Source organism: Rattus norvegicus, chromosome 6 (genome assembly GCF_021556685.1).
Source record: "Rattus norvegicus strain SHRSP/BbbUtx chromosome 6, alternate assembly SHRSP_T2T, whole genome shotgun sequence".
NCBI lineage: Eukaryota > Metazoa > Chordata > Mammalia > Rodentia > Muridae > Rattus > Rattus norvegicus.
In genome coordinates this window covers 99,256,310-99,283,009 of record NC_141539.1, presented here as the reverse complement: position 1 = coordinate 99,283,009, position 26,700 = coordinate 99,256,310, and the positions used below count along the sequence as shown (strand labels likewise).

Here is a 26,700-nt window from a genome sequence, read left to right as displayed (position 1 = left end):
CTCCGAGATGCTTTTCCGGGAAACCAAATTCAAGGGACAAATGTTTCTGATTGGTACTGAGGACTTATGCAAAAGCACTTGAAAAGTGCATGGGGATTTCAGAGAGCTACCAGATGCCAGATCCTACTGTCTCACCTGCTCTCAACTATGAGCCTGGACTTTCCTTTGCCGTCAGAAGAATTGTAGACCAGCCTATAGCACCTTAGCGGCAACTGCAATATTTGTGACCAGTGAAATTATTGTACACACTTGCCAATTGGGGGGGGGGTCGTCACATAAGATTGAAGCTAAGAAAGGAACTGCCAAAATGTTAGAACATGCCGGAACATTCCAGATCACATAAAGAGCTTCCAGGAGGCCAATGTGGCTGCTTCAGCCTATATCACAGTGATGGTTATTCTTAGTCGCCAACTTGACTATGTCTGGAATTACCTAAAACCCAGATGGCTGGGCACACCTGTGAGGGATGTTTTTGTAAATAAATCATTTGAAGTGGGAAGACCCACTTTTAATCTGGATCTTTGAGATAGGAAGTTAACCTTTAGTGTAGGCCACACCTTCTGATGGCCTCCATATATACGGGACACAGCCAAAAGGAAGCTCTCTCCTTTTGCCTGCTCACTCTCACTCTTGCCGACAAATCCACTCCTTCATTAGCACGAAGGCCTACATCTCCCAGATTTGGTTGTATAACGAAGACATAACCAGTCTCATAGATTGAGCAACTGCTGGATTCTTCGACCTTCCTTTTATAGGCAGCCATTGTTGGATTAGCCAGACCACAGTTCGTAAATCATTCCAATGAATCCCATTTCTATTATAGATTCATTCTGTAAGTTCTGTTACTGTAGAGAACCCTGACCACCATGAACATATTCTCTGTATCAAGAGAAACTTCTGGTTTCAGCCATTTTGTGAGGAAGGAAGGATGTGGAGACTCTGGTTGGTATCATTGGTATTTGGTGTGTCTTGTGTCCTCACCATTGTTTCCCTTGGCTGCTGTGCTCCCCTCCCCCAGGATTTTACCTTAGATGTGGGGGAATGGATTACACCTTGGTTGCCTTGTTCCTTTGAAGCTCTTATAAAGTATAGGCCAGGCTGGCCTCGAACTTAAGGGATTCACCTGCCTCTGCTGCTCGAGCTCTGAGATTAAAGGTATTGCCACACTACTGGGCTCATCTCTAGCGTGCCTATTTAACTAAGGGAGGAAAATTTAAGACACCACAGCAACTTTCTGATTGGGTTGAACTGTCAAGTTCGAAGTTCTTTTGCTTTATGACCTATCATAAGGCAAGAGAGTCATACTTGTAAATCTCACTCTTTGTCCATTTTTCTGACAAGCTGTAAAACCTTAGCACTATTCCAGAGAAGAAAAGCCCCCAATGCTTTCCTCTCCTTCATACTTGACCAGGCACCACAGATCCACAGCCACAATCACCTGCAAGGCACGGCTGACGTGCCCTTTTGACAGAATAGGTGGAGACACCTGAGCTGAGAGCCTCAAGTGCAGGACTTTGTGACCTTGGCTACTGTTCATTTCTCAGTCATGCCTCTCTCCTAGTAGGCAGTCCCTCAGGTGTCCACTAACACAGGCTAGAAATCACTGGCTGTCCCCTCCAGCAGTGTACCCAGCATTCTTCCTACCCTGTTCTCACGACAGCTTATTTATCAACTGACTCCCATCCTTCTCCTCTACTTGTTCCACCTCTGCTGAGCTACCTGATTAACACCAAAACTATGCCTGCGCTTGCCTGATAGCTGTCAATGTGACATTCATGCAGAGCGAACTAACACTTTCAGTCTCTTGAACCCTCGAAAGTTCCAGGAGATCCCTTTGCAGAACTCCACAAAGGAGCTTTCTACTTTTCCACCCCTTCCTAATTGGCTTTTCCTCAACCACCACCATTTCACATAGACTGGAAAATGTTTGTTTCCACTGCTTGGTTTCAGTTTTAATTAAGAGCCCCACAAAAGTATTGCTTTCTAATACTTTCAGAGATGAACTATGCCAGCCACAGTCAAGGCTAAGCTGTGGTCCCATGTCTATGATAAACCCTACACTCATGTACACAGACTTAAACTTATGAATTAAATCCATTTTCAAGTTAAGACACCCTTTTGTCTTGTGCAGGTTTAAATTATTATTATAATAATTTCTTTGGGCATTTTTTTTATTAACTTGAGTATTTCTTATTTACATTTCAAGTGTTATTCCCTTTCCCGGTTTCCGGGCAAACATCCCCCTAATCCCTCCCCCTCCCCTTCTTTATGGCTGTTCCCCTCCCCATCCTCCCCCCATTGCCGCCCTCCCCCCAACAATCACATTCACTGGGGGTTCAGTCTTAGCAGGACCAAGGGCTTCCCCTTCCACTGGTGATTTTACTAGGATATTCATTGCTACCTATGAGGTCAGAGTCCAGGGTCAGTCCATGTATAGTCTTTAGGTAGTGGCTTAGTCCCTGGAAGCTCTGGTTGCTTGGCATTGTTGTTCATATGGGGTCTCGAGCCCCTTCAAGCTCTTCCAGTTCTTTCTCTGATTCCTTCAACGGGGGTCCTGTTCTCAGTTCAGTGGTTTGCTGCTGGCATTCGCCTCTGTATTTGCTGTATTCTGGCTGTGTCTCTCAGGAGAGATCTACATTCAGCTCCTGTCGGCCTGCACTTCTTTGCTTCATCCATCTTGTCTAATTGGGTGGCTGTATATGGATGGGCCACATGTGGGGCAGGCTCTGAATGGGTGTTCCTTCTGTGTCTGTTTTAATCTTTGCCTCTCTATTCCCTGCCAAGGGTATTCTTGTTTCCCTTTTAAAGAAGGAGTGAAGCATTCACATTTTGATCATCCGTCTTGAGTTTCATTTGTTCTAGGCATCTAGGGTAATTCAGGCATTTGGGCTAATAGCCACTTATCAATTAGTGCATATCTTTGGGCATATTTTAAAAAATAGAATTATATAAAGATACAATGATGCAACTTTCAACATCACTGCTGTTTATGTATTATCCCTACCTACAAAGGGTATTACTTGCAAATAAGGAAACCGATTCATGATAGCTTAGTAACTCACAGCTAGTAAGTAGGAGAGCCTGAATTTACAGTGTGGCTTATTAACTTCTAGATGATTCTTTCTCAATCAGTCCATGCTGTACACTTCCCCTGCACTATCCAGCATACAAAGGTGAGCTTCCTAACTTGGACTCAAACGGGGCATGTCTGTGACCCACCACTTCATCGCTTTTTGCATCTCCATCACTTGCCCCAAATATTGTTCCCACATTGTCAAGTTTCATCAACAGAGGAAAGGACATTGGCAGACACTCCTAGGGAGGAGTCTTAAATCAGGATCTTAACAAGTCCGAAGCTGCTATGGAATGAAAAGCCGGATCTCTGGATCTATCAAAGATCCTCCAACTATGCAATTAATAATCAGTGCCTATTGTACATTCTAAATAGCTCTCACCTGCCTGAATGGGGACATTGAATGTGGATTATGCACCTCCTGGTCTATTTTATTATGCAGGGTTCTGGGACTTTCTATGCTGGCTTTAACACAGTTTTGTTAATGCATGTGTGTTGACGGGTCTATGCTTATTTGTATGTGCTCAAGCACACTTGTATGTGCACATTAATGTGGAGGGTGGAGGATGACTATGGGTGTTGTCCTCAGGAACATCATCTACCTCTTTTTAGATAGGGTCTCTCATTGGCCTGGAACTAATCAATTCAGTTAGACTGGCTGTCCAGCAAGCCCAAGGGCTCCTCATCCCCAGTGCTGAGGTTACAAATGTACCACCATTTCACATGGGTTATGAGGCATTGGACTCAGGTGTTCATAGTTGTAATGCTGTACTCACTCAGCTCACCCCTTAGTTCTGTTTAAAAATTTAGCCAGCAAGATAGCCACATAGGACAGATGCTTGGCAGTCTGCAGCACAGTGATGGGTGGGAGTGGAATGAAAGTCTCAGATTCTCAGATTCGGTTGTAGGGGTTGACCTTCATCTAGTTTCTCATCTGGCTTTTCTATGTGAAGCCAGAGATCATTGACTGTTGACATTTGTATTGATTTCGCCATTCTTTTAGTGAGATTCTAGTTCCCCTGGTAAGCAGATTCATTCTTCTCCATTTCCCCACCTTCAAGTTGACCTTCTTGTTCAGGAAAGGCTAGAAATAATTCTACAGCATGTTTCTGACTCTCTTGCAGCTAGCATTTCAAATACAAAATGTTTCTCTGGTTCGATATATTTACACAAGTCCAAAAAGCAGAAGTGCATCTTCTGAAGCTTCCTTTTGTAGGTAACTAAGATCATTGAAATTATGACATGATTTTGTTAACAGTATTACTTTTATGTTCATTATCTGATTTCTCAGGCTGAAGGGCTACTGAGGCTACTGGTAGCAGCAGCTATTTAACTCTTCCTGAACCTTGACCTTTAGTCATGGGCGGGTGGAGGGGAATGAGTTGTCCTGAGCATTTCATTCTAACAATGACCTCAGAGGTGGTCATTCCCCCCCCACCCCAGGAGATGGCCTTGCATTGTTCCAGATCTACTCCCTTCACTGTTACACAATTACTAGCATTTCTGTGTGCTCGGTGTGTATGTTAGGCGCTACACTATACCCTTCATGCAAATGTAGTTTTTTAAATCTCTCAACACTCCCATCAGGAAGGTATTTGTTAGTATTGTTTCCAGGTAGGTCCAGTAGGGTTCAGAGAAGAGATTGGTTGCATGAGATCAGAGCAAATTGGGTGGGGAATAACAGAGCTGGAATTCAATCCCAGCTCTGCCTCCCTCCAAAATCAGAGTTCTGCCTCCATACAGTGGAAGGCCTGTAAAATATTGGCAGATTTCAATCCCTATGGATGTTACATTTCTGAAAAGGCTTCAGTCCTTTGTCCTTAAGTAGTTGAAACACACCGTTCATTCTAAAACATGTTGATTTATATTTAGATACCTTTAGAAGCCTTCTTATAATTAAACAGAAACCATAAAAAAAACAAAAAGGCCAGAGCTATTGCCTCATGAAAATGTGCCCAAGTCATACCAAGTTTATCTTTTACCACAAAAATTGAAGAATTAAGATGAAAGAGACACAACCTTTCTCTTGCTTCTGGAAGATCCCAGAGCAGCAGACACATACTCACCGGGAGCTCGGTTAGCAGCGAGGTTGCGGAAATGGCTGCCTTTGATCATTTCCACAGATAATCGCCCTGTTGTGGCATTGTAGGACAGTCCCACCAGTAGCTCTGGCACTCCTCCATGAGACAGTGACTGTGTGGATGAAGCACTGTCACTGTGAGACACCACAGATGGGCTGAGGGGAGACTCTCCACTCTGGAGGGGAAGAACACAAAGAATTCATTGGCCCATGCCGCATCCCTCTCTTTGAGAGAAAGCTGATATTATGTTTGGTGAAATTGTGACCCAGTCGCAATGACTGCCAAAGATTCCTAATGGGCACTCAGTGTGAATTACAATGTGCTGGGGAGCACAGCCATGTATGAGATGGCCCATGGTACTAGCCGACATATTTATTCCAAGAGTAGACTCTATTCAATATTTCCTCTCTAAAGACAAAACAGACAAAGATGTTATTGCTAGTGTAAATCAAACCTTCTAAGATACATGGAGTGTGAATAATACATTTAATATAGGCCAAGATTCCCTCCTGTGTAATTTGTTTCTGAATGTTTCTGTGAACCTACCCACTTCAGGCCCGAGTTTTGTCTCTGTTTTCTGCGCTCTTGATGAATAAGGCAATACAGAAGGTGTTTTGTCTCAAAGATAAAAGAAATGACCACCAGGCACTGGTCAGTACATAAAACACCTAGTGTCTGGTTCTGCTGCCTAAGAAGCATGGTTCACATAGGAAATTTGACCTCCTGTGGAAAAAAGATTATACAGGAAGTGAGCACTTCACTATTTGATAGTTGATAGAGGATCAGGTACAAAGATTGTGGATCTTGGTGACCCGGGAGGCAGCAGGTAAGCTGAGGAGAATGCCCAGACCTTTTCTCATGTTTATTCATGTACTCACTTCTGAGTGACACCGTTATGCTCCGGGCACATTCAGAAGAGGACAGAGGAGAGGAAGACACAGATTCTCATGGAGGATCCCGAGTGGGCATCGTCAGCTTGGCGGGAACATGCCAGCAGTCCCTCTAGCCCTCCCACACACTACTACTTCTAGTGGACACCAGCACATGGAATTTACCTTAAATCCTTCTTGACTGTATCTGAAATTATTTTCTGAAACTTTTGCCAACACCCCAATGAGCAAAAACAATAAAATGAATCAAATGCTGCTCATATACAAGGGAATGTATCCTTTTACCCAGCCCTCCCTCCCCCCAGCTTTCACGGATCCATGATTTGTAAGAAAAATAGCTAGTGGTCTCAACAGGGCCCTTAGAGGCTTTGATGCCCAGAAGTTAGAAACCCACCAATGAAAAATTTGCATCCTTGGGAGAAAGGCCACACATCCTTATATTTCTATAGAAACTTCTACTGAGGTCCCTCTCTAAGTACAGTTACCTCCCACTACCAAGTTCTTTATCTGTAGCCATCACTTAGTCCCTGTAACATAGATGTACATATGGTATACAATCATACTCAACAGTAGCTGATAACTGAGATATTTTCCTCCACTAACATTTTTTCAGGCTGGCTTTTTCTCCCCATTCGGCCTGTGCCCTCAGCACAGAGCCCAGGGCTGGCACTGACAAGAAAGGGTGTGGCCACATTCACTCTTATGCTTCACACCACAGGGTCTCTTTTTGACTCGTCTCTGAATTCTGTTCTTTATGATTTCATGATTTTATGAAAAGGAAGAATTTACGTAGATATGGGCTTGTGCCTTCTTGAGCTCATTCTAACCCTTGTGTCAGAAAACAGCAGAAGCTTAGAGGCCGCCAGCAGGGGACTATTCCACCAGCCCACCAGAGAGCCGTGTTTTGCTTCTATCTAAAGAGAATTCACAGCTTTCAGCTGGGAAAGCAAGGTCATGGGTGAGTTCTACAATTTTGGAGCTAGCGACCGGAAAGATGAGCTTGCCAGCAAGCAGGTCTGGGAAGACAGCGGGTGGCATCGATTCAGAGAGGCAAAAATCAGGATTTCCAGTGTGAAGATGTTCAGGCAGAATTGGAACTTCAGATGGATGGATCTTTTTGGAATATATCTTTGTTCTCCTCCATGGCTGTGTGTGCCCTCCCTTTGGCATGAATATCCGCCCACACATGTCCCCAGTCTAGTTCTCTCTATGGCTTGAGCTAGATGGGTTTTTTTTTCCTTCGTCATCTCAATAAACCTTCTCTTGGTCATTCTCAGTAATCTGCAGCCCCTGGAGCTTTACCAACAACAGTCCTCTCCACAAGTCTGTGGAATAATAGCTGTCTGCTTGCTTGGCCTCTACAGCCCATGACGGGCTACATCTCCAATGGATGGCCAATTGGTTGACTAACCCAGGAGCTGTCTGATCTTTTGATATATGTTCGTAAAAGGAGATCTTTGTCTAACGTGATAGATGATCTACAGCAGTGGTGAGGCTGGCCACCTCTTAGACCTCCAAGCTCTGCAAGTCCTGGGCCAGGAAGAGGAGTAAGATGCATAGTTTAAAAAAAAAAGGTAACCATAAAACTGGAAGGTCTCAGATGTGGCAGGCATTCAGGGTTGCTAATACAGGATGTTTCTGAACCCTCACTAAGTAAGAGACTTACCCTGAAAGTTCAGAAATACCCACCTGCAATTCCTGCCCTTGGGAAGCTGAGGCAAGGGGATCGTGTGTTGGAGGGCATCCTGGGTTACAGGATGAGCTTAAGCCAAACTGGGCTACGTAGTGAGATTCTTGTTTCAAGAAAACAACTGAAGTACCATGTCTAAGACTCATCATAATGCATACTGGGTGGGGACAGAAGGCCTTTGGATGCTTATCTACTAAGTCAAAAGCCCAGCCACCTCCCCAGGTCTTGCCATCCCCTCCCCCACACTGCCACTGTCATTTCCTAAAATGGGTGGAAGACGCATCCATCAACATATCAGGATGGCGGGCTTGAAAGACCCACTGCCCATGAGGTGCAAACCGTGGCTTATAAGGATGAGGAGAGCCAAATGGAAAATTGAATTAACGTCTATGGATTCACAAGCCGAATGTTGTAAATCAAGGGCTGACAATCCCAGGTCTTTGAACACACCGCATCATTAGCAGCACCGTTTAATCTACTCACGCTCAGATTACTTCTGGGCTCCAGAACTAGAGTCACTTTCATTTCCCCTTCTGGGTGCAAGTGGCTAAGACAGAACAGCTTCTCTCCCATCATTCTCTCTCGGGTCATCTTCCGGGCAGCATACAGGCGGAAGCGGACAGCACAGGCAGCCACATCTCTGGGCTCCAGCTTGGTGAAGGTGACCTTTTCCTTGAAGACAGGGTTGGGCCCTCTCTGTATATTCGTCTTACCCCTCTGTTTCTTACTGGGCAGTAGCACTATGTGAACTTGCCAGGAGTTGACACCACTTCGGTCCTTATCTGGGAGACCCTGTGCTCTCACAATGGTCACGGTAAGCTTCTGGGTTACAGCTCTATATTCAAAGATGACATCGAGGTCCCCACATTTTGAGATAGGCTCCGGAAGCCTTGGTGGTACCTGCAGACTGGTCCCATCCTGCTCCTGTTACAAGCAGAGGGGAAAGGTTAGAACTGGAAATGACAGTGACTTATTACACAGTGACAGGTTGCTGCCCCTTGGTGCTTTCTTGGCTCCCAAGCTTCCTGACTGACAACATATGACCTTCTTCGGTGTTAGGAAGGTCTGTTTAAAAGTTCTCTCCAACAGACTGAGTTCTTGGAGGGCACAGTGTCTGGTTCCGGGTAAGCTTTTGAGAATTTTTCTAAGTGAATAAATGAAGCACCTGCATCTTTGAAAATGCAGTAATATGTACTACCTCGTGCAAAGTACAATTGCCCACTATGATTGAAATCAACACGAAGTCCCTAATTAAGCCAACTATCAACTATGTAAATGCCAACGGGCAACTTTTGAGTCCCAAGGAGTAATTGCTGAGCCTGGACCTGTTGTCCACTAAATCAGAACTTTCCTACAGGCAAAAGTCCCAAATTTCCTGGGAGAAAAGACTAATGGCTGAGCTTCTCCATCCTAACAGCCACCTGAGTCACTCAAGGATTCTCATTAAGTCAAGGGTTGGGGCAGAAACTCTGCATTTCCTGCCAGAGATGTTGGCTACAGAAAGCCAAGGCTTAGGAGGTCATTCAAAGTAAAGCCTAAAGAGATCATTCACAGTAGCCAATTAGCAAAAAGCACCACTGCAGTCAGAATGCCTGGAATAAAATCATAGGTCTACCACTGGCTAATGTGTGGAGCCCTGGCCAAAGTGGAAAGTGCACATTGGTATAGGCCTGCTTGAGAGGGTCGGGTTGCAAAGCTACAGAAATGTAGCCAGGCAACACAGTGAACATCTCCACACTCTAGGTAGATTCCCAATTTTAGTGTTTTGCTGTTTCCTTTGTGTCTTAATCTCTACATATGCATATATGACATATATGTGCATGTACATATGTGTGTGTGTATTTGCTGAATCAGTGGAATACATGTGAAAGCCTGGTTTTGAAAAGAGAGAGAGGTTTTAGTCAAGATGAAAATCTGTCTTCAATCAGACTCCTTAATTATTCCTAACATTCGTCTGGAGCTGTCCCTTTCAAGCATGCCTCTCTCTTTACGGGATGTCACCCTTGGCCATCAATTTACTTAGAGCTACTAAGGTCTGATGCCCTTACTGGGAAAATTAAACTGCACACCATTTCCTATAATGACCACCACACCAAGAAATTACTAATAATGTCAATGTAATTTTTAACTTTTCCCTGAAGGCCTGAGTCTTACCTATAACTAGAATGGTCTCATGGTGAACCCTTTCTTAGTGCAAATTCATTATCTGTGGAACTGAACTCTAGTTCCGAGATTACTCCAAAATTACAACAAAATACTTCAATATGTGGATTCGTCAATGAAACTTTCCCACGGAGTCATAAGGGAAGTGCATGGTGTTGTGGAATCAAATGTTCTTCAGAAGCCATGTCTGCTACTCCTTACAAGCTCGATAACACTGGGAGCATTATTTCATACTTTCCATTATCTTTCTTCAATAGTAAAATAAAGATGATACCCACTCCATAGGGATTCTGTGCAAAGTAGAAGGCTTGACATATAGGAGACATCTAATAAATGCCCTTCCCTTTTAAGATTCAAATTAGCCTGCCGAGAAAATTCAGCTTTCTTATAACATAAGGGGAGCTTCTTCTATCCTTTTCCCAGCGCATGCAGTCATGCACGAGCATTTCTATTCAGAGGTACTTAGTTTCAAGTGATAAAAGTGGTTGCTATAGAGACCTCTGAATACAACTGACTAGTGTATATATAATATTAGAAACAAGTCTCCAAGGAATTCAGCTAACTGAAAAACCAAGGCAGAATCTTTTCTTACGCTCTTGTCTCCCCTTAAAACTCCCATCTATTTTAGCCTGCTTTTGATCATCTACATGACTTGTCTAGATGTAAGGAATAATAGCCAGCACCTTTTAAGTAGTTCTTAGTGCTGGGTACCATATCAAGTCTGCTCTCGGACACGTTGGATCCCCTTGGCCTTATCCCTTATTTCATTTCCTCTAAAGGAATCTCTTACCTTCTGCTCATAAAATATGAAGCTCACTTCTCATCTCGGATCCACTGATACCAAAGCTTAGAAAATATTCTGCTTCTCGCCATGTTTGGCAAGGTCAGAATGTGCCCACGTTAATATCCTATGCAATAAGCTTTCTCACTTTGGCAGGATGAATACAGAGCAAGTTATTCTTTCTTGGAGTATGAGCCGCAGGAAAAAGCAATTGGTCATACTTGGGGGGGGGTGGCCTACTCATGGTCAGATTCGCATCCAGGACCTCTCTTCCTCCCTCCCTCGTTCCTGCATCCTTCATTGAGAATGTGCTTGCTAGCAAAGTAGGAAACAAAAGCCCTCACCTTCAGCTCTTACTAGGGAACCCAACTAAGAAATCCTGTGCTTTGTCATACTTATATCTGCCTAATGATCTAGTATTTTTAACATCTTTATTTCACAGGAATGGAGACTAAAGCTAAAATGGGCTATGTAACTAATACTCTTCCAATAGGAGGGTCCATGTGCCAGGCCAGGATCATTCAAGGTTCTTCCTCAGAAGCCTAAAAGCAGACCTTAAATAGTCAAAAACTTTGGGTTAAACCACGTGACCTACTTCTTTTCGCCAACACTTCTACTGTAGATGCTTCTGTGCTTACTGGGCATGTGTGAGGAAGATGGGAGGCAGTAGAGATAGAAGTTGGATGGCAGTACTGTAAATTCATTCCATTCAGGCCTCTGCTCTTAGTATTAGGTAGGAGTCAATAGCTTTATCATCTAGTTCAATGCCAAGGCTAAAAAACACAGTGGCTGGTAATTAGGCCCTCCTACATGTCCATCAGCCACCTATTCAGGTAAGTGCTCGATGCACCCGCAGGCTTCTGGGAAGTCCCGGGCAGAGTTGCTGCAATTGCTCCGAGAATGCTGGGCCAAGCACAGCTCTAGGCAGCAGCTGGGCTCCTGAAGGGCCAATCGCAGCTGTCGCTCATGAAAACTGGGCTTTGCAGCATCGACCTGGGTTGATTTGAGACAGAGGTTTGTGAAGGTTTGTATTTTCATAGCAATTAATTATTTCAACACGTTACCTATCACCAGGCCACCAAAGGGGCTCCTTGAACAGGTACTGTTGATACTGCTAATCTGTTTGACCTTCCTGCAAGGTAAAACTCTCTTCCTTCTTATCCCCATTTGGCAGATTTTAATTAACTTCTCAAGGCCAACCAATTAATCAGTGGAAAGCAGAAATGAAAAGTGGGACATCTGTCTCTCTGTGTGTTTGAAATTTCCAGCCACCTTCCCATTGTTTTTCCCACCAAGCCCCAGGTCTGCGGGAGAAAGTCAATGGTCCTTGCCAGCTCAGGGTAAACTGGAAAATCCATGATCATAGCAGGTAGTCAGTCTGCATGAGGCCTTTCCTTCAGATACAAAATAAATGATTCCTTGAGCTCTCCTGTCCTGATTTTCCCCTTTAAGGTGGAAATGCTTGCATCAAACTGTCAAAACCCACGTTAAGTTTAAAGATTTTCTGTCAAACTGAAAAGCCTTTCTGTTTTAGTAAGATAGTGTTGATGTCATCTTGTGGCCCAAAGTAAATGGATCCACAATACGTTCTGGATGCCAGATATACCAGGGAAGACAAGGTTCTTAACACAGCTAAGAGACAAATAAATCAATGCTTAAGAGGCAAGCTACGCCTGCAGGGCAGGCAGTTACGGGAACTGCCTGAGCTCGATCTGAAGTTCTACAGTAGGAGCACCAAATTACAGTTTTTGTCTCAAAATAGATAGGAGGTTGAATGGTGCACATGGAGCTGTCTGGGTATTTTTGGAGTCTGAGAACATTCAGTACCCTTAGCATAAGTCATCTATTAAAGCGCCAGGAGGCAGGGAAATAGGAGGTTACGTGGAGAAGGCAAACCCAAACCCTAATGGCGCAATTATCAGGGACACAGAGTTATCAACAGGCAGGTAAATAGTTGTGTTTTGGTTTTTTGCAGTGAGAGAGACAAAGGGAACATTTTTAAACATTGTGTGGGATTTGGTTTGCCTCTGAGCACTGACACCATGGCGATGCAGACCTGTATTCATTCTCTCTCTCTCTCTCTCTCTCTCTCTCTCTCTCTCTCTCTCTCTCTCTCTCTCTCTCCTTTTTAACAAAACTGGTGAACGTTGGATAGCTGTGTGGGAAGGACTGACTAAGAAACCATAAACCAGGTATCTGAGTCCATCTCTGGTTCTCAGCAAAAACACCATCCCAGAGGCACCAGCACATACATGAAACCATGTGTGCATAAGGTTTCATATGCATGCCCTACACCCCCCACTAACTTGAGAACAACGAGGCTTTGGAATGTAAATTTCTACAGTTTTTCCCTTGCATTTCTTCAAACATTTAGCTTGTGCCCCCTCTGGGTCCCTCTGAAGAGATTCACCCCACTTATTTCCTCTGTTGTCGTAATCAACTCATTCTCTAGTTCTATCCTACGGCGTTATATTGAAGTCATATAAATATCGAATGTTTACTAGCAATTTCAACTAAGTTGATGTCCAGTTAACACCTCTTACTGTTGGGGCAGCCCTTATAGAAGGAGTGGAGCTCACAAAGAACAATGAGAAATGCCTGCGAGATAAAGCAATGCTTGTAAAACCCTAGACTTTAGTAGTGGGTGTCCCTCTCCATCATGGCTGCCGTCGTCATCATCCATAAGCTTTAACTGGAAGACTGAGTCATAAGCTGCATCTTCCATCAAGTGTTTGTTACAAACAGCAGCACCAATGACCAGAATATTGTTACTCTAGGTGCTGTCTTACACACCTTTATCTCAATTCAAAGCTGACACCTACGAACCCTCATCATGCCTTCACTTTAGTTAAATCCCCCAATAACTCTTATTTTAGCAACCATAGTGCAAGATTTGTGGTGAAATAAAATAGAATTCACTTTTGCAGGAAGGAAAGCAATCAAGCTCTCCAAAGGTCTAGAAATCCTTCTGTATGAGAATATCCCTGCTAGCGATAGGGTTTGTGCATGTGTGTGTGTTGTTGTTGTTGTTATTGTTGTTGTTGTTTTGTTGTTTACAGACCTCCTTTCTGGAGAAATCAGGTAAGGGAAGCAGAGGAGACAAAGGAGTGCATGGTACTAAGACGAAGAAGAGAAAACAACTTGCCTCTGGACTCCACATAGAGGAGTTGTGGGTGGCATAGGGATCTTCAAAGCCCCGACTGATAAACGCTGTCTCTGTCTCCAGGATGCCATCTGCACAAGGACGACTGAGGTTTCGGACCACGCCAGCGCCCAGATGACAAGGGCCATGGTGCCTGGTGTCCCTGCTCTCACAGGGAGATTGTGAGAGAATGGAAATGGGGCGGTCTTCGTAAGACCGAATCTCAGAATGACTGAGTTGGCTGGGTCCATCCAAATCTAAATTTGTAATTAGAAAAAAAAAACTATTTCAAATGTATTATATTTATGCTCATACCTTTTGGTCTAGAGAAATTGAACAATTGCAAACACAATAATCAAGATCACAGGGGGAAAAACTCATAACAATAACATCTTCAAAACCAATACCACCCACATGATGGATAAACTTTACCCCATAGTCAAAAAGAGTACTAGTTCATTATGTGCAATAAAGCAGGCAAGGACTATGCCCTTAAGCCCAGCCTGGGCTACAGAGGAAAAACTGTCTTAAAAAAAAAAAAACCTGAAGTCCTGATACAAGTAAAAGCTTCTGTATTTGAGCCACAGAACTTCTGATGTGTGAGCCATGATCCTGAGCAACGTTCACATCTTCTGAACACTTACTTTTTACATAGAAATATGTTTTAAAAGCCATCCGGGGATCATTATGGGTGTTAAACAGTATCTATCGGGTGAACAGCAGCAGGATTTTCCCATAAATGTTAGATTCTCACTGGCCTGGCCCAAACTTGATTCTTCCACCTCACTATACCCCAGTTTCCACAGCATCCCCTCCACCTCTGTTCTCATTGGCTGTTTCTCTCCTTTATGTCTTGTCCACTTAAAGGACCATCACCTCCTGAATATCCCTGACCCCTTCTAACTCAGTGCTTTTCTCTTGCATTCTCTCCTTTTTCTCCTTTTCTGAAGCCTTCTGAGCAGAGGGCTCATTATGCCTCTCTGTAGAAGACGAGGGAGCACAGAGTGAATGAAGCAACAGGTCCTCTCCACATAACTGTTTCCTTCCTAGACCCTCTGGGTTATCTGCTCTAACGAGTTTGTTTTAACCCTTTAACAGAAATACCCATCCTTATATCATTAAGAAGTAAGATTATTAAAGCAGGGCTGGGAATGTCTGAGACAGTAAAACACTGGCTTTGTAAGCTCCAGGATTGAGGTCCAATGTCTGCTACCAATATAAAATTCTTAGTATTTCTCTCTCTGTTTGCCCCCGCTCCTTTGCCTCTTCTTTCCTCTCCTCTCCCACACCCTCATCCCCACTCATCCTGTTTACTCAATGTCAGCAGACAAAGCAAACCTGGCAACTTCCTCCCAAGCAACAGCTCCCGCCCTTACTTCAGCTCATCCCAGCTAAGATGTCCGTCTCTTTAGCCTCCAGTCCCTCTCAGTATTCTCAGAAATGAGAGGCATAGACAGGAATAAGTGGGACATCCAAGAGACATCCCTAGTTCAACTTTTAAGAACCCTAGCAGTTCCTCGGCTGAGTCTAGGAAGGGCAGCTACAGCATAGGCTCCCAGAAGGCATAAACGCACATAGTCTGGAGCTGCAGCTACATCTTCACTAAACCTTTGTATAACCTTCCAGCATACTCATAGAGCAAATAATTGAAGCCGCCAGGAGAGAAGTGAAGAACCATGGTGACCAGGGTACATAGGACCAGTGAGCCACTTTAGGCTTAAAATATATAATGTGTGGCTTGGAAGTGGCTCAGGGGCTAAAGCACTTGCCAAGAAGCATGAATGCTGGAGTTTGGTGCCAAGAAACCATATAGATATTAGATTGGGAAGCTGATGACCTATCTGGAATTTCAGTGTCCAGGTGGCAAAGACTGGGGATTCCCAAAATCAGCTGGCTGGCTAGACAATATTAGGAAGCTCTGAGTTGAGAGCCCCTGCCTCGATGACTAAAGTAGAGAATGATCAAGGATGACTCCCAACATCAGGCCCAGACCTCCACACACATGTTCACACATATATACATGCACCTACATGACATGCACAGACACACACACATACATACATACATACACACACATATAAAATACACACACATATACTCACACACATACACACACATATGTACATATATACACATCCTACACGTATACATGAGAACGAAACTCTATACCCAGTCTCATATACACCTTACATATACTCATTCTTGTGTGTATTTTTTAAATATTATCCATGTAGGCCATATTAGCACAGCTTTAGACTCTGGCTTTATTTTTCAAAACCACACCAGTCACTGAAAAACTCCTCTTTCTGTTGTGTTATTCTTAAATATTCAGTTCAGGTTCTTCACAAACACTTTCACAAGATACCACAAAAAAAATGTTACATTCATACTTTCAGATGCTTGGCAAACAAAATTTTTTAAAGCCATAGAAAACAACAGAATGCAGGAAACTCCTCATGCAGAAACCTACAATAAAGCAGGATTTTCTTCAAAGTCTCTAATTAGCACACCCATTCTTCACATACATGCACAGTGAGGTGTCCTATTAAACAGTGGGCCATCTATCGATGTGTGCTGCACCCAGCAGGACTTCAGTACAAAATCTAACTTTGCCAAGAAATTATCCCCATAAAATTGTCTCATGACTTTGACTCCTATGGAGATAACACCTAGATCAGTAATGTGGGGACTTTCAACAGCGACATCAAGCCTTGAAACATAATTCATAACTGAAGAAATAAAACTATATTAATGTAACAATGCATTCTCCATGACAGACAAGCAAGGAATGAATTAGAAAAATCAAGTCTGGGGTACAAGTAGCAAGAAAAGGAATTTGCAACAACGGGCCACCTTTTTGTACAATGACAGAGAATCACATCATCTTAAACACATTTGTAAAAGTAATGGCCTATTTTCAGAGAAATAGATCCTGGCTTCTTAGAGTCATAACTACATATAAATATATTTATATGGTCAGGGAAAGTATTCAACTTGTTTAGTTTATGAGCCACTTTAATGGAAAATTCTATTATCTAATTACTCTCTTTCATACTCTATATCGCCCATCTAAAACAATTGCTACTTACTATTCATAACGGTCCACCTGCATGATAGCTTAACTGGGTTATGGGTGCCAATTATTCAAATTCTAATAGGAATCAATGTGATGTTATTTTTGCAGGTGTGGCTGAGGGTCCTAATCAGTTGACTTCAAGCAAAGGAGATAATCCTGTACAATTAGTTGTCAGGCTGGAAGACGGCTGAGGCTTCCCGGGAGGAGAAGAAAATGCATCTAATGGATGTAAGTTCTGGCTTATACCGGAGAGTTTGTATCTCCATCTTCACAGCGTGTTCCAGAGAGGTCAGAGCTGGGGATTTTTGTGTCTACCGGAATGATCAAATCAGCTAATTCTTTGCAAAGAAATCCACACATGTATGTATACAGCGCGCACACACACACACACACACACACACACACACACACTGTATGTGTATGTGTGTACATGCATGTGTGTGTGCGTGTGTGTTCCTAGTCCTATTTCTCTGGTTGGTACATCATTTCATACAAAACTGGCTAGAGACACTGGGGATATGAGTTGTTTTTAATGATATGAATAAGAGGATAGCTGCCGTTTACAAAACATCTTAGTGGGGATACCCAACCTTTTGACATCGTTGTCATCTATAAAGTTCACACTCAAAAAGTCCACAAAAGCATTATGAATTTTCAAGTCTCACAATGCTTTAAGTGAGTTTATTATTTTGCATCTGGGCCACATCCATGGCTCTCCTGGGCCACAGGTAGCCTCCTTGCTACAGTCAGATGTGCCAACAAGGAACGCCTACAAGGAACAGCTACTCTTACTGAGCTTTAAGGTTACATTCAAAACAAACCAATAGAAAAGCAGCCTAGCAAGTCAACAGTTCTGCGATAGACTTATATTCTGCCTGGAACTCAAGCTTTCCGTGACAGGAAAAATTAAATCATGAACTTTACAGGTATATGGGTGGACCTAGAGAAGATACCATTGAGTAAGGTAACCCAGACCCAGAAGGACAAAGATTGTACTTCTCTTTTACTGGAAGCTCCTAGCTCCAAATCTTCAGATGAGAGCACATAGCCTGTGATAACTATCAAAACCAGGAAAGAAAACTGGGACCATTGCCAGGATATGGAGAGTGGGAAGCAATAGGGAGGTGGGGGATAGTAGAATACAGGTAATATAATGGGGAAAGGGGGGAAAGGAGGCTGGGGAAAGGAAGGGAGGTAAATACAAGAGAGACTGTGGGAGGAAGGTAAGGGGGAGTAGCAGGATATAAATGATGATACAACAGGGAAAAAGGAGGGAGTGGAACTCTGTATGGAAGTGGGAGGGAGGTAAAGACAGAAGGAAGTCAATGAAACTGCAAAACAAGAGGCAGAACTTCTAACATAGGGAGGAGTGCTGGGCAACATCATCTGGCCATAACACGGCCATTGTATTCAGGCACTCACAGCATCTGAGGTTGCCTGCACAAGACCTGCACAAGATCAAGCAACTCAGCACTGGAGCATGGATAGTTAAGGAACTGTTGGAGATGATAGCTGCTGGTGGATGAGAGAGTCATTGGTCACAGAAGTTGTGGCTACTGGTAGATTGCCTATGCCCCTGTGAATGGTCTTATCACCATGGTCACGTGTGCATCACTGATGGAATCAACTGGATTTAGTTGGTTTGGATGGGGGCTGAGGGGAGGATAATGAAGTTAGGGGGGTAGTTGGAACAGATGAGATGGGAGGGATTTGATCAAAATACCCATGTACATGCATGAAATTCTCAAAGAGTAGATGAGTTATTTAATAAAATAATGCATTAACAACAATATGAATCAACACTAAATTAGATGCCTTGGGTCAGGGAAGCATGGTTTGGAATATATTGGCCATGACTTCATAAGGACTCCATCCGGACCTCACTTAAGGGAAGCATAGCTACCTGCAGCTCATCTCAAATTAAGACCTCAAGTTGATTTTTGAGCATTTAATATCACTGTCCAACATTTTAATGCATTTTTTAAAACAGGAAGCATTGTCCACAATTAAACTGAATCCAAGTAAAATAAATTAGCTAAATGAAAAGGAGGCAAAATATAAAGAAAAATTTATTCTTTATCATTAAATAATTCCGCTGCTATAACAATGAATAAAAAAGAGGGTAGAAAAAAAATAAGAAAGCAACCATTAATCTTTCCACAGCTTTGATGACCTCAAATTGAGCATGCAGCTATTTCTATAAAAATCCTTTGGATTTTCTTCAGAATTTACAGTAATTCATTCAATGTGGTAGACTTTGTCTCCTGTCCAATAGAGGGAATTTCATCTTTTCTCTCACTACCTGTCAAAATTTCAGAATTACTAGTTCTGACAAGGATAAGTTATCATGGATTCCAGGAATGGAGAGTGACTGTCTCCATTCTCAGAGCCTTGGCCATTTCTATAAATCAGAACCCAGACGCCGAGGCTTCTGGGAAATGGAGCCATTAGCTTTAGAATTAAACAAGCGACTCCCAGGGAATCAACTACTATTAACTTTCATTAGCCCGCATTTGCCTGCTTGGTGGAGAGAAAGCAATGTAGAGTGGAACCTAGGGAACAGGAGGGAATGGGGGAGGGAAGGCAGGAGGGTCTGCAGCCATTGATGTTGTGGTTTGGTGAAGTAGGTCATGTGGCTTGTGTCAATACATCTAACTGCATGACGAGTAGCGTAGCGTGCTTTTCCTGCCCTGCAAACAGGGTCCTGTTGGCTAGTTGAGCTTTTGTCCTTTTTCTACTTGTCCTGCTCTCATTGCCAAATCACAATCTCTCTTTTATTGTCTGTCAGTTCCTTGGTTCTCCTTTTCCTATCTCGAGTTGACAACGTGAAAGAGGTACTGAGATACAACCACCCACCCTCCCACGCCACTCCCGCCATTGTTTGGCTGCCAAACATCCAATGAGAGAAGTGGCTGCTATACATCCAATGAGAGAGAAGAAGACTGGAAAGCCTAGATCCTGTAAGCAGAGATGAAGTTGGGTAGAGCACGCACTCTCTAGCCTTTTACCAATTATATTTCCCTGATCCAGAATCTCTCTCTCTCTCTCTCTCTCTCTCTCTCTCTCTCTCTCTCTCTCTCTCTCTCTCTCTCTCTCTCTCTCTCTCTCAGCATGAAGATCCTGGGAAGCACTGAGAGATCCTGAACTATTCTGGACACATTCCCCTGTTCCACAGTTTATTCTCATCCTTCTCTGGACTCTAAGGTATCTCCAGTATTCGGCTGCATTCTTACCATTGACCAGCCCTGGACTAGGTAAGGGAGAAATGTGCTGCCATGAATACCTTCACATGCAGACCCTTCAGCGCTGTCTTCTTGGTGGGTACACAGGAAATGTTTGCATTTTGTTTTCTGCTCCAACTCTGTTGTCTTTCCCTTCTCAGGTACTCCTGTACGAAAACTCTGGGATCGGGACACCGAGATCTCGAACTGCTTAGTCACATCTTCATCGCTCTCAGAAGATGTGGATGGCTCTTCATCATCCCCAAAGCTGTTAGCTGGAAGCAAACAAGAGTCATGAATCTCCTGTGAAGCTTCGTGATCCAACAAAGAGACAGACAAACCAGGAAAAGAATGAGAGAGCATGGATGGTTAGCCTAATGAAACAAGTTCAAACTGGATAGAAAGGATTTAAAGCACTCTTAAACAGAAATCTGGGCCAAAGGGTTAGCACATGGAGTAGTTATAGATAGATGGCTAGTACCCAGGAGAAAACAGTAGGACACCCATCATTGGCATAATGACCATCTTGAGACAAAGTGCTAGCCAGCAGCCCTGCTGATTGGTGATGGTGCATATAACTGTAACCGGAAAAGCAGGGCTGTTATGGGCACATTTGCCCAATGTGCAGTTCTTTGGGAAAGGTACACTTTGTCTTGTCGAATTTATTAAAACACTCAGAGTCAAGCCCTACTTCAGAGGAGAGATATTCGCAGCTAGGATTTTCCAAAGGCTCCCTAGCCTTAAAGAGAGATCACTGTGGGTAAAGAATTCTACTCATTTGAATCACAAATGTTCTAAATGTTTCTCAAGGCAACCCAGATAACTCTCGGAATTGCTGTTTTTAATTCATTTTACTGGGGCTGGGGAAATTGCTTGATGGCTAATGTGTTTGCCGTGCGTGCGTGAAGACCTAAGTTTGAATCCCCAGCACTGATGTAAACAGTTGAGTCTGCCAGCATGAACTCATAACCTCGGAACTGCTGGGGTGGGTACAGGCAGATGCCTGGAGCTCTCAAGACACTCAGTCTAGCCAATGCGTCAAGCTCAGTAAAAGGGGCTGCTTTAAAAACAATAATAAGGCAGAGAGTAATAAAGATACCTGATATCAACCTCAGGCCTCCACATGGGCATGCACAGGCAGGCACATGAGCAACTGCACCATATATATGAACAAATGTGTATGTGTGTGCATGAATGCATGTATGTGTGTGTGCACATACATTTGCATGTGTATCATTGGGTATTTTTGAGTTTTATGCTATTGTGGAGGAAAGAGTTACTGTAGCGAGAAAAACTGATCTTCCCAAATCCCTACCTGTTTAATATGTGACAAGAGAGGCTACGATCTACATATTTAATAAAAATATCCAATGTAACATTAACTAGAAACTGAGACTGTTTTTAGCAATATAAATGTTTGACCTTCATATCTGCTACGTCATATCCTTTGAGCTACATCTCTTCATTCCCTCCCCTACCCAACTCTAGAAAGCTTGATTATTTCTGATTTTATAATCTGAACTCCTTTTATAATTTTCTATATAAGTGGAATCATGTAACATTTTTCTTGTATCTATCTTATCTCACTTGCTGTGATAAGGTGTCCATCCACTTTGTGCCAAATGGGAAATCCAGTCCACCCTAGGGCTAAATAATAGACTTTTCACACGTGAATACACACACATACTTGCACACATATCCTTTAGCCCCCTCTCACCGTGGTTTCCACATCATGCACTGTAATGAACATGAGGCATGGATATCTTTATAAGAGAGGGTGGCTTTGACCTCCTGTGAGTGTGTTTTCAGAAGAGAGACTGCTAGGTCATACAGAAGCTCCACCTAGAATTTCTGTAAGGCCCTCCAGACTGTCTGCTCCAATAGCTTCACAAGCCAACCTTCCTACCAACAGCGAACTACATTGTCTTTCTTGTTCTTTGGTCTTTCCGATCAGAGTCATGTTAATGAGACACCATTTAAGAATAAATTTCCTGAGCATTTTCCCACCAGCACACTTGTAGTCTCTTAGTCTTTCTAGCTATTGCTCATAATTTTGTGTTCTTTGCCTTTCATATTCCTTCTGCCTCTCAGGGACTTTCATAATGCTGGCTCCTCCCCAGTTGGGTCTCAGACTGACTGTCCTTGCATTCTGAAAGCTCCCTGATCATCCACCCTGGACTAACTCTCATCTGCATCCCATCTTCTCCTTTAGAACATCTATCAAAATAAACCTATCCTATCTTTTGTTAACTAATGTCTTCCTATTACATAAAACAAGGCTGGTTTAATGGTAAGTGCAAATGCTTGTTAAATATTGAGCATTTTGTGAAAACTCAGTATTGTCACAAGCCAGAGCATACACATACACGCTTGTACACCATTCCCTATGGCTGACTATTCATACCAGCCTCCCATCTAGACTAGTTAAAAATGTCTTGAGGTTTCTTTCCAGATATTGTATCTTTTCAGAACATCCTTCCTTTACCCTTAAATCAAACTAGGGGCTCCTTTTATGTGCTACACAATCATTCTTGTGTTTTACCTTATCAACAGCACTCCTACAATGTGGAAGAATTACTGTTCCTTGGGACCCTGTCTTAGAAGAGAAAGGAAGAAAGAATAGAGTGGAAGAGATAAGAGAATAGGAAGTAGGGGAGAGGAAAGGAAAAGAGTGAGTCAGACAGAAGTCCAACAGTGGTAACTACAGATGAAGGGTAAGTCCGTATTTGAGTCAAAGCAGGCTAAACTGGAGGCCCCCAGCTTGGAGTTGCAGAATAACGGGCATGGAGAGGTCCTTATAATGCTTGCTCGTGTTAGCTGCTATGTGACTAAGTCCCTTAACCTCTTGGGCCTCTATTCTTTGTTTTGGGTCAGTTTTAATGTCTCCATCATTTTCTCAGTTTTTGCAAGTTCTCCAAGTCCATTCATCACTATCCAATCCATTTCTTGCTGATCTCCCTGGAACATCTGATCTATGAACAAGAGAATTTGCTTATTTCACCTCAATGTTACTAGTTCTTCCCACCACCATAGCAGTAGAGGAAAATGTTCAAAGAAACTAGATCTCATTAATATTTCAATGATCTGCAAAGGTAGCATCAGAAAATTCCAACAATGAATAGTTTCCTCATTCCTATTTGTGTTGAGTTTAGTATTCTGGTATGGGATGGACCATCACATAAATGAGAGAACCAAAGGTCAGCAGGAATACAAGTGAATTCCCTCTACTTTAGAGGGCAGAATCAGACAAGCTCCTAGAAGGTGGCCAAGGGAACAAATGGGAGGGGTAGTTGACTTTGACATCCATCAGCACTCTTTCCAACTCTGTGATTCTATTTGTACACTTAGGACAGTTTTTAAATTTAAACAGCCACAAGTCATTTATTTCAGACATATGTGTCAATGTAGAATATTTCTATACCTAGAAAATTATTAATTATATTAAAATACACAATTTTCTCTAATGAGTCACATAGGAAGGCTTCTCCTTACTTATTGTAATAATTGTATAGTAACTATAACATCTACCATATCTTCAACATCCAATCTTTTTGGAACTTTGTATATCCCATTTAGCCAAGACAGAGTATTATTTTCCCCATTGTACAGAGGCAAAAAAGCAATAAATTGTATAAGAAAACAAAGAAAAGTAACAAAGCTAGAACTTGAACACAGAACCTATATTTCTAAACATTTTACATATCATCAAATGTCATCCCATCAGGAAATAGAGCTATGTCTAAACTACTCTTTTGGGTGAAGAGAAAAAGAGCTTTGTCGTTTAGCCTTCAGTCTCCCAAAAGGCCGTTTCCTCTTTGCTAGATGGAAGAGCGGTATGGCGAGAAGGCAGCTGGTCCCCATGGGTGTGGGCGGGCCGCAGGATAACTGCCTATCACTCTGCATCTGATTTAAATATAACCACAGATGCTATTCTAAGCCTCACTTCCCAAGGATTTCAGAGCATTCTCTGTCTAAAAAGGATATTTTAAATCTCTCCTGAATGCCACTGGGCAGTGGCAGTGATGCTATCCAAGTGACAGAAACAGTCTCATACTGAGCCTCCAGCAGGATAGTTTGAATAGGAATGACCCCCAGAAGTTCAGAGGTTTGGATGCTTGGTCACCAGGAGGAGTGGCACTCTTAGGAGGTGTGACCTTCCTGGAGTAGGTGTGGCCTTGTGGAGTAGGTGTGGCCTTGTTGGAGGAAGTGTGTCACTGTGGGTGGACAAAGTTTCAAATGCTCAAGCCACGCCCAGTTTGTGTGTGTGTGTGTGTGTGTGTGTGTGTGTGTGTGTGTCTGTCTGTCTGTCTGTCTCTCTCTCTTCCTCCCTCCCTCCCTCCCTCCCTGCTGCCTGCTGAGATGTAGAACTCCAGGCTACCTCTCTCCAGCATCATGTTTGCCCGCATGCTGCCATGCTTCCTTCCATTACAATAATGAACTAATGCTCTAATGCAAGCCACAAATAAATTCTCATCTCATCACAGCCATAGAACCTTGGCCAAGACAAGGATCCAGGCATTCCTCCAGAACTTGACAAATGTCACTTGTTTGCTCCACACAAGGACCAAGCAAAGTCAGTATTGTTAGCATGCCCATTTGAGGAGTGAAGCCCTAGGGCTTAGTATTAGTCCTTAACAGTTTCAAATACAGACTCGAGATTCGAGTCCAGAGTGTGTTGCTCCAAAGGCTGCCTTTTTCCAAATACTTCCTCAGGGAAAAAAATCAGATTTCTTAAATCCTGTGCAAACTGTGCCCCTTTACTAAGAAAATGAGACAGTATTTTGACTCTTGTGAGCATCTAGTCCCCTGTTTAGAGAGGGAAAAATCTTTGCCCACAGTCAGCCCAAGCCAGGACCAATTCCAGTTCTCCAGTGTTTGCAATGAACTGTGTGGCCATGCAACTCTACAGGGTCTCTCTTCCTAATGACTTTCTCCCAAGATTCAAATTTTGATTCTTATTTGTTTAAATGGTCCAGTCTCCTGCCTTGAAATGAAAACTACATCAACAACTAAATAGCTGATCTGGGTTTCATTTCATTTAATCTCTGAAAAATCAGACTCAGCTAAATTATGACACTTCCTTCAAACAGAAGGCAGTGTTTAATGGAGTACCATGTGAATATCAAGTTCAAATTTCCTTCAGATAAATGTCTGAAAATAGTACAGAGATAGGTTTCTACTCAAATCTTGACTCCTTTAGCAATTAACGTGTCAATATGACAGAAAAAAATGTTTCATAGTTATCTTGGGTGTAGATAAAGTACCTTGTCTTCAGATTGAAGTTCTGTTTGTTTCGATCAATCAGAATACAGATAGACAGACCTTTGCTAGCTAGCTGTCACAGGGGACTGTCCTCCAAGCCAAACTACCACCATCTTCAGAAGTTCCGCTGGGCCCACTCACAAAAGATCCTTATAGTAGTGGTTGTCAAATCTTGACCTTCCCTCATAGAAAGGGGGAAGAGAAAGAGTCACCAGATTCTTGCCTGAATATGCAGATGCCTTTATCAACAAGGTGTATGAAATTCTGCCTTCATTGCAGGGGGCATCAGGGAGGGTTTATACACACGACCTAGGGGAGGGGCTAAAGTATCTAGCTGAGAAATAATTAGGAGAGGGGCCTCAGTCTATAAGGCTATATGAAATCCCTTACCCCCACTGGGTAGAGACTTCTCAGTGCAGCCTTTTGGTTTGGGGGAAGAATCCACACTCCTGTAAGTAAGCCCTCACCTACATTCTGCAAGAAAGCCAGCCAATGTCATGAGCTCCCAGAGTGACCTTTGTTGCAGTTGTGCCTTGGTTTGTCTTTGGGACCTCAGAAAGAGAGGTGTGTGAGTTTAGATCAGCCCTTGGGATGCAATGTTAGTAGCAGCATGTAAACACCTTCTACAAAAAGAGAAGTCGGGGCCTTTTGCCATCTTTCAGATGCTTGGCCACCTAGCGTGACCCCTTTGTTTAGGCACGACCTGGCTACAGCTGAGAACTCATACTGCAGGAGTTCACGACTGAGAGGCTTAGCAAGTCTTCTTGATAAGGGCCCACCAGGGTTGCGTCCCTACTGCAGTAAACACGAAAATGCCCCTCTAATTTTAATTGAGTTGTTTGATTGTGGAAAAAAGCAAAGGAAACTCTGCTTTCGTCTTCCGGGTGGGAGAGACAAGAAGGAAAGCGTTCAGTACAACAGCAACTGCCGGATACAGCACCCAGCCAAGGCGAGAATGTGCAGGAAGAACACGAAGGAAGCTGCCAGAATTTGACCCTGAGGTCTTCCATGGAGGAATGTGTGGTCTTCCCATCGGGAACTTCAGCATTCTCATACGCGCATGCGTTACTTCTAAGCATTGTTGAGAGAACTGAGCTACACCAGGCATTCACAGTAGTCCGTGTTTGGCACACTGCATGCCCAAATGTTAATTATGATTCAATTGCTCTCATGCTGCTGCCCTGCGTGTAAGCCCCTTGACACAGAATTGCACTTACATGCAGAAGAACCAACATGCCTGCCTCTTCGGGGTTCGACTTGAAAGTTCATCATCAGGCTTATCGGAGGGAAAGAGGAGACACAAGAGCTAGGATCATCGAAG

General features: G+C 43.2%; 1 protein-coding gene across 12 annotated transcripts in view; it reads right to left on the bottom strand.

Annotated features, from left to right (window-relative positions):
- Syt16 (synaptotagmin 16) overlaps positions 1-26,700 on the bottom strand; it is a 250,862-nt gene that overhangs the window by 11,108 nt on the left and 213,054 nt on the right. For all 12 annotated transcript variants that reach the window (NM_001428632.1, NM_001428636.1, NM_001428633.1 and 9 more), the window contains 4 exon segments: positions 5,140-5,329; positions 8,218-8,658; positions 13,824-14,077; positions 20,180-20,392. In NM_001428632.1, the coding sequence (NP_001415561.1) occupies positions 5,140-5,329; positions 8,218-8,658; positions 13,824-14,077; positions 20,180-20,392 (1,098 nt within the window).